A 19,207-nucleotide genomic window follows, 5' to 3' on the forward strand; every position below is an offset into this window, starting at 1 on the left:
AGTTAAGTAGTAAAATAAAATAATACTAATTGAATAAAGAAACTTACATTGACTATACTTAATCAGCAAAACATCAGAAATCTCATCAAAATCAGGAGAAAAATGCCCTCTTAAAGCTTCCCTAGAGGATGGGTCTGGGAATAGATATTTTACCCACCCACCCCCCAAATTTGTATTTCTCAGTTTTGTTTCGGAAGTTCTAACCAGTGCACTGATCAATAAAAAGAATTAAAAGGAATAAACACTGAGAAGAAATTAACAAATATTTTTGCTAACACGATTATGTACTCCGAGAACTCTTAAGAAAGCTGAAAAATGGAGCAGGAATTGATAGTCTTTGGTATATGAGAAAAAATTTTATATGTCAGAAAATGTAATGGTGAATCACAAGAATGGAACTCACATCCACTAGAGAAGGGAAAAAAAACCCTATACAAAATATTTAGGAATATAAGGGGAAAAAATTTTTTTTAAGTTTATTTGAGAGAGGTGGCGTGCACGTGAGTTGGGAGGAGCAGAGAGAGAGGAAGAGAAATAATCCTAAATAGCCTCTGTGCTGTCAGAATGTAGGCTGACTCACGCTCAATTTCAAGAACCGTGAGATCATGACCTGAGCCGAAACCAGGTCAGATGCTTAACCAGCTGAGCCACCCAGGCGCCCCAAGAAGAAATATTTCAAAGTATCAACTGTCTCTGATGATGTGATTTTTTGTTTCCTTTTCCACTGTATTTTATAAACTTTCCAAGTATTATTAAACTTTTGAAAAGAAGAGCTCTGGGGCGCCTGGGTGGCGCAGTCGGTTAAGCGTCCGACTTCAGCCAGGTCACGATCTCGCGGTCCGTGAGTTCGAGCCCCGCGTCGGGCTCTGGGCAGATGGCTCGGAGCCTGGAGCCTGTTTCCGATTCTGTGTCTCCCTCTCTCTCTGCCCCTCCCCCGTTCATGCTCTGTCTCTCTCTGTCCCAAAAATTAAAAAAAAAAAAGTTGAAGAAAAGAAGAGCTCTTAGGATTGACATTTATAGTAACCATTATTGGCTCTCTGTTAACTTTCAGCATTTAACAAAACACTCTTTTTTCTCTCTTTTTTTTTTTTTTAATTCATAAACAGATATTCTGCCTTCATGGTGGCCTCTCTCCATCCATAGATACACTGGATCATATAAGAGCCTTGGATCGTTTACAAGAAGTTCCACATGAGGTAATTTTAGTTTTAATTTTAAAAATAAATACAACCATACTGTAGTAAAGCTAAAGGAGTTAAACTTAACTGTCAATAATTTATGACATGTACTTAATTTTCTTGGCCAGGGCCCAATGTGTGATCTGTTGTGGTCAGATCCAGATGATCGTGGTGGGTGGGGTATTTCACCACGTGGTGCTGGCTACACATTTGGACAAGACATTTCTGAAACATTTAACCATGCCAACGGTCTCACACTGGTTTCTCGAGCTCACCAACTTGTAATGGAGGTATGTCCTTTTCTTGCACGATGATCTTTATTTCAAATAAATCTATATCTCTATAATAAGGCTTCATGAAATAGTCCTTCCTATTACCTAAATTAATGAAGAAAATATTTGGCTGGTTTTAGCAGGTAGTACTAGTTGGTCAGAGAAAAGTTGCAAAAATATTACCAAAAAATTTTCTTGTATCCTACACTCAGATTCTGCAAATACGAAAATTTTCACATATTTTCATCTTTGCTTTATCATTCCATCTCTACCCTCCAACTTCCCTTCCTCCATGCACACATTACTTTCTTTTAAACTTATTTGAATGCCAATTGAAGATATGGTACTCCTTTATCTCCAAATTTCCATGTATATTTTGCAAAAATAAAGGTTTTTCTCTTATATTATGACAGTATAGTTCTTGCAGTCCAGAAATTTGCATTGATATATTACTATGATCTAATCTAAACACTTCATTTGAGTTTTTCAGTATACCACTAATGTTCTTGATAGGAAAATTTAATTATGTATGAGCATGTATAATCCAGGATCATGCTGTTTGGACTCCTTTAATGTAGAAATAATTCCTCAGATTCTCTGTTTTGCATAATCTTTACATTTTTGAAGACTACAAGCAATTTTATTTTGTAGATTGATGTTTCCTTATGATTCAGGATATGCATTTTTGGCAGGCATATTGCAGAATAATGTGATATGCTTCTCAGTGCATCATATTCAAGTCATGGAATCTATTTACCCTATAGTTTGTTGGTGTTATCTGCTTAAATCAGTTAAGGTAGTGGCCACCAGATTTTTCTACCATGATGTTACTGTTTTATAAATACTAAAGGAATAGAAATAGAGTCTTATCTTTTCAAACCAGTTAGGGAGTAGCTTCAAGATGTTAGAGAAAGGGGCCTCTGGGTGGCTCAGTCGGTTGGGTGGCCGACTGTAGCTCAGGTCATGATCTCACAGTTTGTGGGTTCAAGCCCCGCATTGGGCTCTGTGCTGACAGCTCAGAACCTGGAGCCTGCTTCTGATTCTGTGTCTCCCTCTCTCTGCCCCTTCCCTGCTTGCTCTCTTTCTGTCTCAAAAATAATAAACATTACAAAAAATAATAAAAAAAAAAATAAAGATGTTAGAGAAAACTTCAACCCAATTGAGGCAGGAGGAGTGAGAATATGGTTAATAAGGACTATAAATTCATACAGTAAAAGATAAACCTAATTCTATCAGTAATCATAAGAGAGAGATGTGAATGGATGAAAATTTTTATTTCCCTAAAATACTGAAAGTCTGAAGTAGATAATCAAAATTCAGCTGTTAACTTGGGATGAATCTAAAACATAATGAAAAAATAAAGAGTAAAACTTAGAAGTAAAACATGACAGTGCAGCCTAGAAAGAGGGAAAATAGTATGTTGGCATATCAATTAGATAGTTATCCAAAGTCAACTAATAATGTGAATCAAATAGGCTCTAAGATAAAAGGTATATTTTGAAATAAAAAGAGGTCATTCCTGATAAAAACTGGCCTCGTGATCTAGGGAAGAAATAATTCTAGGTTTTTGTTTACCTAGTAATAAACAGATTCTAAACATAAAGCAAAAGTTGATACAATTTATAAGGAGAAGTTATGTGAAGTCTTCCATCATTGTGGGAGAAATTTTAATACACATCATAGCCAAGAGCTGAAGTATAGATCTAAGCAGAACAGCACCATTACTGAGCCTCCGTGTCACAGAACCCTGTGCCCAACAGTTGAGTATTCAGTGCAGGTGCACAGTGTTAAGGATGGATACCATATAAGGTAGCATAGAAGACTACGTTTCCACCAAGAATATTTTATAAGTTTTGAATTTAGTTTTCTAAACTTACCTGTGTCAATATTATAATTTTATAATGAAATATTTTGTGTTGTTTTTTTTAATGCTGCAGGGATACAATTGGTGTCATGATCGGAATGTGGTTACCATTTTCAGCGCACCCAATTACTGTTATCGTTGTGGGAACCAGGCTGCTATCATGGAATTAGATGACACTTTAAAATACTCCTTGTAAGTAACTTGATGTTAAATACAATTTTTAAATTGTATATAATTGCTTTTAGAAGGAAAACTTTAAATGTAGATAGATTTCTGGTGCTCCTGGGTGTCTCCCAGTCAAGCTTATAACTCTTGATTTGGCTTAGGTCATGATCTCACAGTTCTTTGGATTGAGCCTCGCGTCAGGCTCTGCACTGCCAGCTTGGGATTCTGTCTCTCTCCCTGCCACTCCTCTGCTTGCACATGCTTGCTTGCTCGCTCTCTCAAATAAACTCTTTAAAAAAAAAAAAAAAAAAAAAAGATTTCTGCTTCTCAAATAGTGGAGTAAGGAACTTGGCAAACCCTCTTCCCAACAGAGACAATCATTTAACTAGAAAAAGTGATTTGAAACAATTATTACATGCTTTTGAATATTGTCCTAAATGCATGCAGCCCATAGAGAAACATTCTAAAAAATCTAAATCTCAGTAATAACAGCCACAATCTGTGGGATTTGAGCCATAGTGTGTTCCCTCCCTCTTTCCAGATCCCTTGTACAGAAACTACTCCACAGTCACTCCGCTCTGGACCCTGCTCATATTTTTTTCTGGTTTTAATCTTTTAGCCTCTGTTAAACTACACAACAAAGTTATTTCGAAGTCCCCTCTCTGTAGGCACGGGCTACTTATTGGTCAGAGGTTGTGCTGAAGCCTCCTTGGTCAGTGAAATGTTAGGGCCCACCCTAAACTAGTAAGATGGATGGAAATGTATGTGGCTTAGAAGTTGCTGTCACAGTCGAAAGAATTTACATTTTGGCTCACAGTTCAACAAAGCACCAGTATGTTGGGTGTGTGTGTGTGATTAGTCCTGAGAGGGCACAAGCTTAAGGATGACACAAAGTAGTTTTCCAGACTGTCAGAGATGTATGTGTTTGGGATTTTAAGCCTGGCTTCCTAGGAATTGCTTCTGGGTCAGAGGAACTTGTTTATTGGCCAGTAATTGATTAGAGATTGTGTTTAAACCCCTAGTACCATTGAGGGTTATACCCATTTGTTGATTAGTTTCCTAGGGCTCCTGTAACAAATTACCACCAAGTGGGTTCCTGAACGGAATTTATTCTCACATATGTGGAGGCTAAAAGTTTGCAATCAGGGGGTTGGCAGGGTGATGTTCCCTGTAAAGAATCCTTTCTTGCCTCTCCCTAGCTTCTCCTGGCTCCTGCAATCCTTGGTTTATAGATGCATCTCTCCAGTCTTTGTCTCTGTCTTCACGTGGCACTCTCCTCTGTGTGTTCCTTCTGAGGATACCATCAGATTGAATTTAGGGCTCAACCTAATCAAGTATAACCTCACCTTATCTGATAATGTCTGCAAAGACCTTATTTCCAAATAGTGTCACGTTGTGAGGTTCTAAATGAGTATGAATTTTGGGGATAAACTGTTTGACCCAACACAGTCTGTGTGTGGCTTGGGAATGTTTTCAAGAATGCCCCAAGGGCAGCTAAGTGGTTCAGTTGGTTGATTGTCCAACTCTTGATTTCAGCTCAAGTCATGGTCTCATGTTTGTGGGATTGAGCCCTGCATCGGGCCCTGCGCTGACAGCACAGAGCCTACTTGGGATTTTCTCTCTCCTCTTTCTGCCCCCCCTTCCCAGCTCACACACATATGTGCTCGCTCTCAAATGTTTACTTTCTGCCCCCCCTTTCCAGCTCACACACATATGTGCTTGCTCTCAAATGTTTAAAAAAAAAAAAAAAATGCCCCCAAATGCTACACTAATTATTCCTGTTGTAGGTATAGTTAATATATATGCATAGTCTTCTTGTCTCCCAGTGTTGACTGTGATCCAAGGAAGCCAGGAAAGGCTCTGCTTTGCCCTTTGGTGTTTTACATTTCTTAAAAGTTCAACTGTACTACAAATACATCTGTATTTTTTGCACCCACATGCAGCTGGTTTTTAAATCAGTTATGAAGATGAAATTATACTGTCATTTGCAATTACTGTCATGTATGTTTCTTAATTGATGATAAGTTCAGTCTAAAGGAAGAGTATGAATAAAAAATGAGAAGGTTGGCTCCTGGGTGGCTCAGTCGGTTAAGCGTCTAACTTTGGTTCAGGTCATGATCTTGTGGTTCCTAAGTTCAAGCCCCACATCAGGTTCTGTGCTGTCAATGCAGAGCCTGCTTTGGATCCTCTCTACCCCTCTCTCTCTTCCACTCCCCACTCACACTCTCTTAAAAAATAAACTTTGGGAGCACTTGGGTGGCTCAGTCTCCGTTAAGCATCCGACTTCGGCTCAGGTCATGATCTCGCAGTTTCTGAGTTTGAGCCCCACATCGAACTCTGTGCTGACAGCTCGGAGCCTGCTTCAGATTTTCTGTCTCTCTCTGCTCCTCCCCTGCTCACACTCTGTATCTCTCTCTCAAAAATAAATTAATATTTTAAAAAATGAGAAGGTTAACAATCTACACACTCTCCTCAGCTTCTTTAAGGGCATGAGATTATATGAAATAGTAATTATGATAATGCATTTTGGAGATTGTAACATAACATCAGTAGCAAAAAAAGGAAATGGAAAGGAGCTTACTATATAGTAGAAATGTCTCTTAAATCACTAGAATTTATGAATCTTAAGTAGAATTCCATAAGTTAAGTGATGTATGGTTAAGATCTAGAGCAACCAATAACAAAATAATTTAGGAAAAATAGCTAAAGTTATTAAGGGAATTTAAATGGCACACTAGAAAATATGCTTTTATTATTTTAATGTTCATTTATTTAGATAGCGCAGGGGAGGGGCACAGAGAGGGAGAACCCCAAGGAGCCTCTCCGCTGTCAGCCCAGAGCCTGACATGGGCCTTGTTCTCAGCAACCTTGAGATCATGACCCAAGCTGAAATCAAGAGTCCAGTGCTTAACTAACTGAACCACCCAAGCACCCCAAAATATGCTTTTAATAAAAAAGCAGTTAAAGTAGGAACCAAGAAACAAGACAAAAAGTGGCAGGTATAAATCCAGTCATATCAGTATTAAATGTGAATGAGTGGTTTGAGTAATGCACTCAAAAATTATCAAGATTGTTTTTTTAAAGATCCAGCTTTATGATGTCTACAGGAAACATAGATTAAAAACAAATAGGTTGAAAATAGGTAAAAAAAGATATACCATTGCTAACAGCAACCACATGACTGCTGACCTGGTTATACTAGTATCAGACAAAAATAGATTTCAAAATAAAAATTGTTACACGAAGACATTTCACAATGATGAGAGTCAAACCATTAGGAACATATACCAGTTATAAACGTATGCATTTATTATGGAGCAAAACGAACAGAATTGAAAGAGGTAGTTCAACAGTAGTTGGAGACTTTAACATGTATGGAACATTTTACCCAAATGTGCCAAAACTCATGGGATTTGATGAAAGCAGTATTTGCAGGGAAATAAATAACTGTAAATGCCTATATTAAAAATCAGATTTTTAGAAAGATCTCAAGTCAGTAACCTAACTGTACTTTACAGACCCTAGAAAAAGAAGAGCAAACTAAATCCAGTGCAAGCATTTGGAAGGAAGTAAAATGAAATAGTAGACAAATAGAAAAAAGTCAAAACCAGAAGTTCTTTCCAACAAAATTAAAAAGCCTTGACAGGCCAACCAAAAATGAGTAAAGATTCACATTACCAAAAATCACTGCAAGACCCTACTGAAATAAAAAGAATTAGAATACAGTGAGTAACGGTATGGCAACAAATTAGGTAACTTGGGTGAAATGGACAAATTCCTAGAAAGACAAACTGCCAAAATTGACTCAGAAAATCGGAATAGTTGTAAACAACATAGTAAAAATGGGAAACAGCACTGCTCTACCGCAGCGTCTTCTTTATTAACTTCAAATCCTTTAACTATTTGCTTTCTTTTTTGCCACATCTAGCCTTCAGTTTGACCCAGCACCTCGTCGTGGAGAGCCTCATGTTACCCGGCGCACCCCAGACTACTTCCTGTAAATTCCTCCTGGGAAAAACCTGCCTTTGTATGTGGAAGTATACCTGGCTTTTTAAAATATATATATTTAAAAACAAAACAAAAAAAGCAACAGTAATCTATGTGTTTCTGGGATCTGTCTTGGCATTAAAACCATATTATGGACCAAAATGTGCCATACTAATGATGAGCATTTAGCACAATTTGAGACTGAAACTTAGTACAACACTATGTTCTAGATCGGTCAGTCTTAACAGTTTGCCTGCTGTATTTGTAGTAACCATTTTCCTCTGGACTGTTGAAGCAAAAAAGGTAACTAACTCCTTCATCTCCTTTTGCACTTACTTGGAAATTTTAGTTCTAGTGTTTAACTGGCATGGATTGATAGAGTTGGGTTTTATTTTTAAGAAAAATTCGCAAGCTAACTTCCACTTAATCCATTACCCTTTATTTTATTGAAATGTATAGTTAAATTAACTGAAGAAAAGATTCTTGGGAGTATGTTGTCATAACATTTAAAAAGGTTTCCCTTCATTTAAACTAAATTACTGTTTTATGTTGATCTGCATATTTCTGTATATTTGTCATGACAGTGCTTGCATCCTATTTGGTGTACTGAGCAAATAAACTTTCCATTTTAAACAGAAACAAATTGGTTTACTGTGGTACACTTTAAATGAAAGTTCTGCTTTTTTGACAATAAAACCTATTGACCTGTGATAAACAATTGTGTTGGGGTAATTTAAGTATAATGTTCTTTGTATAAGGCTTATTTTCGGAAGAAAAATTGAACTAGTAGGCTGTATCTTTTAGACCATAGAAAAGCCATTTTTTCTTTCTAAACATGATTTCAGTAGGTAGTTCGTGTTAATGTATTGAAGTATGGATTGTATGCTAAAACTGTAGAATATTCTAGGGGCACCTGGGTGGCTCAGTTGACTTAAGTGTCCGACTTCAGCTCAGGTCATGATCTCGCGTTCCATGGGTATGAGCCCCACGTCAGCCTCTGTGCTGACAGCTCAGAGCCTGGAGCCTGCTTTGGGTTCTGAGTCTCCCTCTCTCTCTGCCCCTCCCCCAGTCTCTCTGAAAATTGAATAAATGTTTAAAAAAATGTTTTAACTGTAGAATATTCTATAGCTAAGAAGAATCTTAAAAACCAAAATACAGAGGCACCTGGGTGGTTCAGTCTGTTAAGCGTCCAGCTTTGGCTCAGGTCGTGATCTCACGGTTCATGGGTTCAAACCCCACATCAGGCTCTGTGCTGACACCTCAGAGGAGCCTGGAGTCTGCTTCAGATTCTGTGTCTCCCTCTCTGCCCCTGTCCAGCTCACACTCTGTCAAGAATAAACATTTTAAAAAGTAATAATTAAAAAAAAAAAACAAAATATAGGGGCACCTAGATGGCTCAAATCTGTTAAGCGTCTTGACTCTTGATTTTGGCTCAGGTCGTGATCTCATAGTTCAGGAGTTCGAGCCCTGCGTTGGGCTCTGCACTGACAGCACGGAGCTTCTTGGGATTCTCTCTCTCTCCATCTCTCTGTCCCTCCCCTGCTCATGGTTGCTTTCTCTCGCTCTCTGTTTCTCAAGAATAAACAAACATTAAAATATATATATGTTATCTTTATCCATTTCTCTAAATGAAAATAATCTCCAAAAGAGTTTAGTAGGGTATAGTGATAGCACTATTATTAATGTAGAATATAAACTCCAAGTAGAGGGGGGGAGTATGCAGTCAGTGTTGAGAATGAGTGTGGGAGAATGGAAGACCCAGAAAACTAAATTTTTTGAGTTCTCTAGTTAAAAGAAAAAGGGTCAAACTTGATTTTTTGGAACCCAACTATATCCTGATTACAAGGCACATACCAAAAGCAAAGTCAGACAATGTTGGGGGAAAAAAAGATGAAATAGATCAGGAAGATCCTAAACAAAGGAAATCTGGAATAGCTATATCAATATTAAAATAGACAAAATTTAAGAACAGATCAAATAATGTTAAGCCACAATTCTAAACCTGTATGTATATACCAAAATAGCCTCAAAATATAAAAGCAAAAATCCTTAGAAATCAAATTGACACACTTTCATTAAAACAGATTTCAACTCAAGTCAAAGATGTAGAGTATTGAATAACACCTTAATAAGATTGATACAATAAACATCTAGGTCTCTGCACCCTAACAATACACCTTTTTGTCAAGTTAATATGGAAAATTCATAAAAATTGGCAATAATTAGGCTCTAATATTTGCAAATGGCATATCGGACAAAGGGCTAGTATCCAAAATCTATAAAGAGCTCACCAAACTCCACACCCGAAAAACAACCCAGTGAAGAAATGGGCAGAAAACGAATAGACACTTCTCTAAAGAAGACATCCAGGTGGCCAACAGGCACATGAAAAGATGCTCAACGTCGCTCCTCATCAGGGAAATACAAATCAAAACCACACTCAGGTATCACCTCACGCCAGAGTGGCCAAAATGAACAAATCAGGAGATTATAGATGCTGGAGAGGATGTGGAGAAACGGGAACCCTCTTGCACTGTTGGTGGGAATGCAAATTGGTGCAGCCACTCTGGAAAACAGTGTGGAGGTTCCTCAGAAAATTAAAAATAGACCTACCCTATGACCCAGCAATAGCACTGCTAGGAATTTACCCAAGGGATACAGGAGTACTGATGCATAGGGGCACTTGTACCCCAATGTTTATAGCAGCACTCTCAACAATAGCCAAATTATGGAAAGAGCCTAAATGTCCATCAACTGATGAATGGATAAAGAAATTGTGGTTTATATACACAATGGAGTACTACGTGGCAATGAGAAAGAATGAAATATGGCCCTTTGTAGCAACGTGGCTGGAACTGGAGAGTGTTACGCTAAGTGAAATAAGCCATACAGAGAAAGACAGATACCATATGTTTTCATTCTTATGTGGATCCTGAGAAACTTAACAGAAACCCATGGGGGAGGGGAAGGAAAAAAAAAAAAAGAGTTTAGAGTGGGAGAGAGCCAAAGCATAAGAGACTCTTAAAAACTGAGAACTGAGGGTTGATGGGGGGTGGGAGGGATGGGAGGGTGGGTGATGGGTATTGAGGAGGGCACCTTTTGGGATGAGCACTGGGTGTTGTATGGAAACCAATTTGACAATAAATTTCATATATTGAAAAAATAATAAGGCTCTAAAGCAAGTCTTAAAATTTTTCAAAAAATTGATACAACACCAAATTCTGACTACAATGTAATTTAGAAAATAGCAAAATTAAGACATGATACTTATGTAGAAAACCTGAAAGACTCCACCAAAAATTTGCTAGAACTGATGCATGAATTCAGTAACATTGCAGGATACAAAATCAACGTACAAAAATCTGTTGCATTTCTATACACCAATAATGAAGCAGCAAAAAGAAATCAAGGAATTGATTCCATTTACAATTGCACCAAAAGAAGTCAAAGATCCGTACTCTAAAACCTATAGAACACTTATGAAAGAAAGATGGCATGAAGAAATAGAAAAACATTCCATATTCATGGATTGGAAGAAAATAAAATGTTTATACCACCCAAAGCAATCTACATATTTAATGCAATCCCTATCAAAATACCACCAACATTTTTCACAGAACTAGAACAAACAATCCTAGCATTTGTATGGAACCACAAAAGACCCCAGATAGTCAAAGCAATCTTGAAAAAGAAAAGAAAAGCTGATATCACGATTCTGGACTTCAAGTTCTATTACAAAACTGTGCTGATCAAGTCAATATGGTACTGGCACAAAAACAGACACAGATCAATGGTACAGAATAGGAAACCCAGAAATGGACCCACAACTATATGGCCAACTAATCTTAGACAAAGCGGGAAAGAATATCCAATGGAAAAAAGTCTCTTCAACGAATAGTGTTGGGAAACTGGACAGCAACATGCTGAAGAATGAAATCGGAATACTTTCTTACACCATACGCAGAAATAAATTCAAAATGGATGAAAGAACTAAATGTGAGACAGGAAACCGTCAAAATCCTAGAGGAGAACACAGACAACAACCTCTTTGACATTGACCATAGCCACTTCTTACTAGATAATGTCTCCGAAGGCAAGGGAAACAAAAGCAAAAATGAATTACTGGGACTTCATCAAGATAAAAGGCTTCTGAGCAACGAAGTAAACAACAAAACCAAAAGGCAACCTTCAGAATTGGAAAAAATATATGCAAATGACACTTCCCATAAAGGGTTAGTATCCAAAATGTATAAAGACCTTATACAACTAACACCCAAAATACAAATAATCCAGTTAAGAAATGGGCAGAAGACATCAATAGCCATTTTTCCAAAGACATGCAGATGGCTAAATAGACACACAAAAAGATGCTCAACATCACTCATCATCAGGGAAATACAAATCAAAACTACAATGAGGCCATCTCACACCTGTCAGAATGGGTAAGATCAACAACACAGGAAACAACAAATGTTGGTGAGGATGTGGAGAAAGGGGAACCCTCCCTTACACTATTGGTAGGAATGCCAACTGGTACAGGCACTCTGGAAAAAAGCATGGAGATTAGTTAAAAATAGAACTACCCAACAATCCAGTAATTGCACTACTAGGTATTTACCCAAAGGATACAAAAATACTGATTTGAACGGATACATACACCCCAATGTTTATAGAAGCATTTTCAACAATAGCCAAATTATGGAAGGAGCCCAAGTGTCCATCAACTCATGAATGAAGAAGAGGTATTATGTATGTGTATACACACACGTGCGCGCGCGCGCACACACACACACACACACACACACACACACACACAATGGAATATTACTCAACCATAAAAAACAATGAAATCTTGCCATGTACAATGATCTGGATGGAGCTAGAGTGTATTATGCTAAGCAAAATAAGTCAGAGAAAGATATCGTATTGATTTCACTCATATGTAGTATCTAAGAAATCAAACAGATGAACATAAGCAGGTGGGGGAGAAAGAGAAAGGCAAACCATAAAACAGACTCTTAACTATAGAGAACAAACAAGGCTGCTAGAGGGGAAGTGGGCAAGTTAAACTGGTGAGGAGTATTAAGGAGAACACTTGTGATGAGCACTGGTTGTTGTGTGTAAGTGATGAATCACTAAATTCTACTGAAACTAGCATTATGCTATATGTTAACTAAATGGAATTTAAATAGTAACTTGGGGTGCCTGAGTGGCTCAGTTGGTTCAGTGTCCACCTCTTGAATTTGTCTCAGGTCAGGTCATAATCTCAGGGTCATGGGATTGAGCTGTCCTTTGGGCTCCATGCTGAGTGTGGAGCCTGCTTAAGATTCTCTCTTCCTCTGCCCCATTCCCCCCCACCCACCCACTGCTCTCTTTTCAAAAATTAAATAAAAATGAAACTATTTTTTTTTTAAAAAGCAAAAATATAATTTTTGGATGTATCTATTCTTTTTACTTGAAATTTTAAAAATTAGGGTCAAAGATGAAATAAAGGAAATTTTTAACTCTATAAAATAGAATTTAGAAAAGTTAGTTATGGAAACACATTTTTAAGGGCACCTGGGTGACTCAGTAGGTTGATCATCTGATACTTGGTTTCAGCTCGGATCATGATATTGCAGTTTGCGGGATCAAGTACTGCGTTGGGCTCTGCACTGACCACCTGGAGCCTGCTTGGGAGTCTTTCTCTCCCTCTGTGCCCCTCCCCAGCTTGGATGTTCTCGCTCTCTCTCTCTCTCTCGTAAACGTTTTGAAAAATAAGTCAAGGGATTCAAAAACAAAAGGGTGGGGGTGCCTGGGTGGCTCAGTTGGTTGGGTATCAGACTTTGGCTCAGGTCACGATCTTGCAGTGTATGGGTTTGATCCTGCATTGGGATCCACACTGATGACGTAGAGCCTGCTTGATATTCTCTTTATCTCCCTCTCTCTGCCCGTTCCATGCTCTCTTTCTCAAATAAAATTTTTAGAAACTTAAAAAAAAATAAAAGGGTAAAAATTATGACATATACATAAAACTTTGAGGGAGGATAAAAATTAAGTCCACTTAAAATGGAGTCAGCAATCCCTATCAAAATAACACCAGCATTCCTTCACAGAGCTATAACAAACAATCCTAAAATTTGTATGGAACCAGAAAAGACCCCAAATAGCCCAAGTAATCTTGAAAAAGAAAACCAAAGCTGGAGGCATCACACTCCCGGACTTTAAGCTGTATTACAAAGCTGTAATCATCAAGACAGTATGGTACTGGCACAAAAACAGACACATGGATGAATGGAACAGAATAGAGAACCCAGAAATGGACCCACAAAAAATGGCCAACTAATCTTTGATAAAGCAGGAAAGAATATCCAATGGAATAAAGACAGTCTCTTCAGCAAATGGTGCTGGGAAAACTGGACAGTGACATGCAGAAGAATGAATCTGGGCCACTTTCTTACACCATACACAAAAGTCAACTCAAAACGGATGAAAGACCTCAATGTGAGACAGGAAGCCATCAAAATCCTTGAGGAGAAAGCAGGCAAAAACCTCTGACCTCAGCTGCAGCAACTTCTTAACACATCTCCAGAGGCAAGGGAAACAAAAGCAAAAATGAACTATTGGGACCTCATCAAAATAAAAATCTTCTGCACAGCGAAGGAAACAATCAGCAAAACTAAAAGTCAACCGACAGAATGGGAGAAGATATTTGCAAATGAAGTATCAGATAAAGGGGTAGAATCCAAAATCTTTAAAGAAGTTATCAAACTCCACACCCAAAAAACAAATAATCCATTGAAGAAGTGGGCAAAAGACAGGAATAGACACTTCTCCAAAGAAGACATCCAGATGGCTAACGGACACATGAAAAAATGCTCAACATCCCTCATCATCAGGGAAATACAAATCAAAACCATAATGAGATACCACCTCACACCTGTCAGAATGGCTAAAATTAACAACTCAGGCAAGGACAGATGTTGGCGAGGATGCAGAGAAAGAGGGTATCTTTTCACTGCTGGTGGGAATGCAAACTGGTGCAGCCACTCTGGAAAACAGTATGGAGGTTCTCAAAAAATTAAAAATAGAACTACCCTACGACCCAGCAATTGCACTACTAGGCATTTATCCAAGGGATACAGGTGTGCTGTTTCAAAGGGACACATGCACCCCCAATGTTTATAGCAGCACTATCGACAAAAGCCAAAGTATGGAAAGAGCCCAAATGTATATCTACGGATGAATGGATAAAGAAGATGTACACACACACACACACACACACACACACACACACACACACACTGGAGTATTACTTGGCAATCAAAAAGAATGAAATCTTGCTATTTGCAACTACGTGGATGGAACTGGAGGGTATTATGCTAAGCAAAATCAGTCAGAGAAAGACAAATATATGACTTCTCTCATGAGGAATTTAAGATACAAAAACAGATGAACATAAGGGAAGGGAAGCAAAAAGAATATAAAAACAGGGAGGGGGACAAAACATAAGAGACTCTTAAATATAGAGAATAAACAGAGTTGCTGGAAGGGTTGTGGGAGGGGGGATGGGCTAAGTGGATAAGGGGCATTAAGGAATCTACTCCTGAAATCATTGTTGCACCATATGCTAACTAACTTGGATGTAAATTTAAAAATAAAGTAATTAATTAAAAAAAATGGATTCAAACCTAAGTGACCATCAAGTTCACATAGACTGCTATATACATCGGATGTTAACATTTATTTATTTTTGAGAGACAGAGCGAGACAGAGCACAAGTGGGGGAGGAGCAGAGAGAGAGGGAGACACAGAATCCGAAGCAGGCTCCAGGCTCTGAGCTGCCAGCACAGAGTCCGACGTGGGGCTCGAACTCACAGACTACGAGATCATGACCTGAGTAGAAGTCGGCTCCTTAACCAACTGAGCCACCCAGGTACCCCTGCATAGGATGTTATATATAAACCTATTAGGAACCACAAATAAAAAATCTGTAATAGATATGCAAAAAAAAATAAAGAGGAATCCAAGAACATCATTAGTGAAAACCATCAATTCACAAGGCAAGAGAGCAAGAGAAGAAAGGAACAGAAAAGAATTACAAAAGAAGACCTTAAAATGAGAAACAAAATATCAATAAGCATGTATCTATCAATAGTTATTTTGAATGTAAATGTAAAAAGACATAGGGTGACTGAATGGATAAAAAAAACCCACCTCTATGCTGCCTACAAGAGACTCATTTCAGACTTAAAGACACCTGCAGATTGAAAGTGAAATGATGGAAAAATATGCAAGTGTAATCAAAAAGAAAGCAGGGATAGCAATATTTATATTGGACAAAACAGACTTTAAAGCAAATACTGTGACAAGAGACAAAGAAGGACACCATATAATAATAAAGGGAGGGGCACCTGGCTGGCTCTGCTGGTGGAGCATGCAACTCGTGATCTCAGGGTTATGAGTTTGAGCCCATGATGGGGGTAGAGATTACTTACAATCCTTAAAACAAACAAACAAACAAACCAAACAAACAAACAAACAAAAAACCTAGTAACAATTAAGGGAACAGTAAGAAGATATAACAACTGTAAATATTTATGTACCCGATGTGGTAGCACCCAAATACATAAAGCATCTGTTAACAGACACAAAGGAAGAAATTGATAGTAATACGATAATAGTAGCAGATTAAAAAAAATTTTTTTTAATGTTTTATTTTTAAGACAGAGCATGAGTGGGATAGGGGCAGAGAGAGAGAGAGGGAAACACAGAATCCGAGGCAGGCTCCAGGCTCTGAGCTGTCAGCACGGACCCCGACATGGAGCCCAAACTCTTGAACTGTGAGATCATGACCTGGCCAGAAGGTGGACACTTAACCGACTGAGTCACCCAGGCGCCCCAATAGTAGCAGACTTTAACACTGCCTAACATCGATGGATAGATCATCCAGAAGAAAATTAACAAGGAAACAGTGACTTTAAATGATACATTGGACTAGATGGATCTAACAGATATAGTCAGAGCATTCCATCCAAAACAGAATATACATTCTTTTCAAATGCACATGGAACATTCTCCAGAATAGATCACATTAGGCCACAAAACAAATTCAAAATTCTCAACGAATTAAAAAAATTAAAGTCCTATCATGCATCTTTTCTGACCACGATGGTATGGAACTGGAAATCAATCACAAGAAAAAGTCTTGGAGGGGCACCTGGGTGGCTCAGTCGATTAAGCAGTTAAGTATTTGACTTTTGGTTTTGGCTCAGGTCATGATCTTGCAGTTCCCGGATCAAGCCCAGCTTTGGGCTCTGTGCTAAGAGTAGAACATGATTGGGATTCTCTCTCTCCTCTCTCTTTGCCCCTTACCAGCTCACACACCCATGCATTCTTTCTCTCTCAAAATAAATAAATAAACATTAAAAACAAATCTGGAAAGAACACAAATACATGAGGGCTAAATAGTGTGCTACCAAATGGGTCAACCAAGAAATCAGAGAAGAAATTTAAAAATATTTGGAGACAAATGAAAATGAAAACACAATGGTCCAAATCTTTACAATGCAGCAAAAGCAATTTTTTTAATGTTTTTATTTATTTTTGAGACAGAGAGAAAACACTAGCTGGGGAGGGGCAGAGAGAGAGGGAGAGAGAGAACCCCAAGCAGGCTCTACTGTCAGCACAGAGCCTGACGTGGGACTTGATCTCAGAAACCGTGAGATCATGACCTGAGCCAAAATAGAGTCAGACCTTTAAGCAACTGACCCACCCAGGTGCCCCAAGCAAAAGCAATTCTAAGAGGGAACCTGATAGCACTATGGGCCTATCTCCTCAAAAAGCGAGAAACATCTGGGATGCCTGGGTGGCTCAGTTGGTTAAGCGTCCAACTTCAGCTCAGGTCATGATCTTGCAGTTAGTGGGTTCGAGCCTGCGTCAGGCTCTGTGCTGACAGCTCAGATCCTGGAGCCTGCTTCAGATTTTATGTCTGGCTCGCTCTCTCTCTCTGCCCCTCCTCTGCTCGTGTTCTATCTCAAAAATAAACATTAAAAAAAAAAAAGGCAAGAAACAACCTAACCTTACACCTAAAGCAACGAGAAAAAGAACAAAGCCCAAGACAGTAAAAGGAAAGAAAAAATAAAGATTAGAGCAGAAATAAATGAAATAGAGACTAAAAACACAATGAAACTGGGAGCTAGTTCTTTGAAAAGGTCAACAAAATTGATGAACCTTTAGTAAGACTCATTTAAAAAAAGAGAGAACTCAAATAAATAAAATCAGAATTGAAACAGGAAAAGTAACAATCGACACCACAGAAATATAAAGGATTGTAAGAGTAGTGTTACTAAAAATAATATGCCAACAAATTGGACAATCTAGAGAACATGGATAAATTCCTAGAAACATAAAATCTTCCAAAATTGAATCAGGAAGAAACGGAAAATTTGAACAGACTGATTGCTAGCAAAGAAATTGACTCAGTAATCAAAAATCTCCCAGCAAAAGTCCAGGACCAGATGGCTTCACAGTTGAATTCTACCAAACATTTAAAGAAGAGTTAATACCAGGGCACCTGGGTGGCTCAGTCTGTTGGGCGTTTGACCTCAGCTCAGGTTCCATCCCCATGTTGGGCTCTGCATGGACAGCTCAGAGCCCTCCCCTGCTCATTCTGTCTCTCAAAAATAAAAAAAAATAAATAAAAAAAATACTCTCTCAAAAATAAAAAAAAAAAATTAAAAATAATGAATGAATGAATGAATGAATGGATAAAAATAAAAAAGAGTCGGTACCTACTGTCTCAAACTATTCCAAAAAATACAAGTGGAAGAAAAGCTTCCAAATTCTGAAGCCAGCATTATCCAAATACCAAAACCAGATAAAGACCTCACAAAAAAAGAAAACTAGAGGCCGATATCTCTGGTGAACACAGATGTAAAACTCCTCAACAGAATGTTAGCAAACTGAATCCAACAATACATTAAAAAGTCATTTACCACAATCAAGTGGGATTTATTCCGGGGATGCAAGGGTGGTTCAATGTTTACAAATTAATCAATGTGATACATTCTATCAACAAGAAGAAGAATAAAAACCATATGATCATTTCAATAGATGCAGAAAAACCACTCAATAAAGTACAGCATCCACATCCATTTATGATAAAAACTTTCAACAGAATAGATTTAAAGGAAATATGCCTCAAAATAATAAAGGCCATATGTGAAAATCTCACAGCTAACATACACATTGGCAAAAAACAGATTTTCCTCTAAGATCAGGAAAAAGACAAGAATGTCCGTTCTCACCACTTTTATTCAACATTGTACTGGAAGTCCTAGCCGCAGCAATCAGACAAAAAATAAAAGGCACCCAAATTGGTAAAGAAGAAGTAAAACTTTCACTATATGCAGATGATAGGATACTATATAGAGAAAACCGTAAAGACTCCATCAAAAAACTACTAGAACTGATAAATGAATTCAGTAAGGTCACAGGATACAGTGTTAAATACGGAAATCCACTGCATTTCTATACACTAATAATGACGTAGCAGAAAGAGAAATTAAGAAGACACTCCCATTTAAAATTTAAAAATTTAAACTCCCATTTAAAATTTAAAAAAAGAGTAAAATACTTAAGAATAAACTTAATAAAAGATGTATTCCAAAACCTGTTAAAAACTGATGAAGAAATTGAAGATGACACAAACAAATGGAAAAATATCTATGCTCATGGATTGGGAGAACCAATACTGTTAA

General features: G+C 37.9%; 1 protein-coding gene across 1 annotated transcript in view; it reads left to right on the top strand.

Moving 5' to 3' along the window:
• Positions 1-8,109, top strand: part of PPP2CB (protein phosphatase 2 catalytic subunit beta) — a 34,933-nt gene extending 26,824 nt beyond the window's left edge. The window contains exons 4-7 of the mRNA XM_047091059.1: positions 1,107-1,196; positions 1,307-1,468; positions 3,388-3,506; positions 7,408-8,109. Coding sequence (XP_046947015.1) covers positions 1,107-1,196; positions 1,307-1,468; positions 3,388-3,506; positions 7,408-7,480 — 444 coding nt within the window. The 3' untranslated portion in view covers positions 7,481-8,109. The remainder of the gene's footprint in view (positions 1-1,106; positions 1,197-1,306; positions 1,469-3,387; positions 3,507-7,407) is intronic.
• The last annotated feature ends 11,098 nt before the right edge of the window (positions 8,110-19,207 follow it).

The sequence above is a fragment of the Lynx rufus genome, unplaced genomic scaffold (assembly GCF_022079265.1).
Source record: "Lynx rufus isolate CCGP_SWC_20201006 ecotype Redwood Valley unplaced genomic scaffold, mLynRuf1.p SCAF_3, whole genome shotgun sequence".
Taxonomy (NCBI): domain Eukaryota; kingdom Metazoa; phylum Chordata; class Mammalia; order Carnivora; family Felidae; genus Lynx; species Lynx rufus.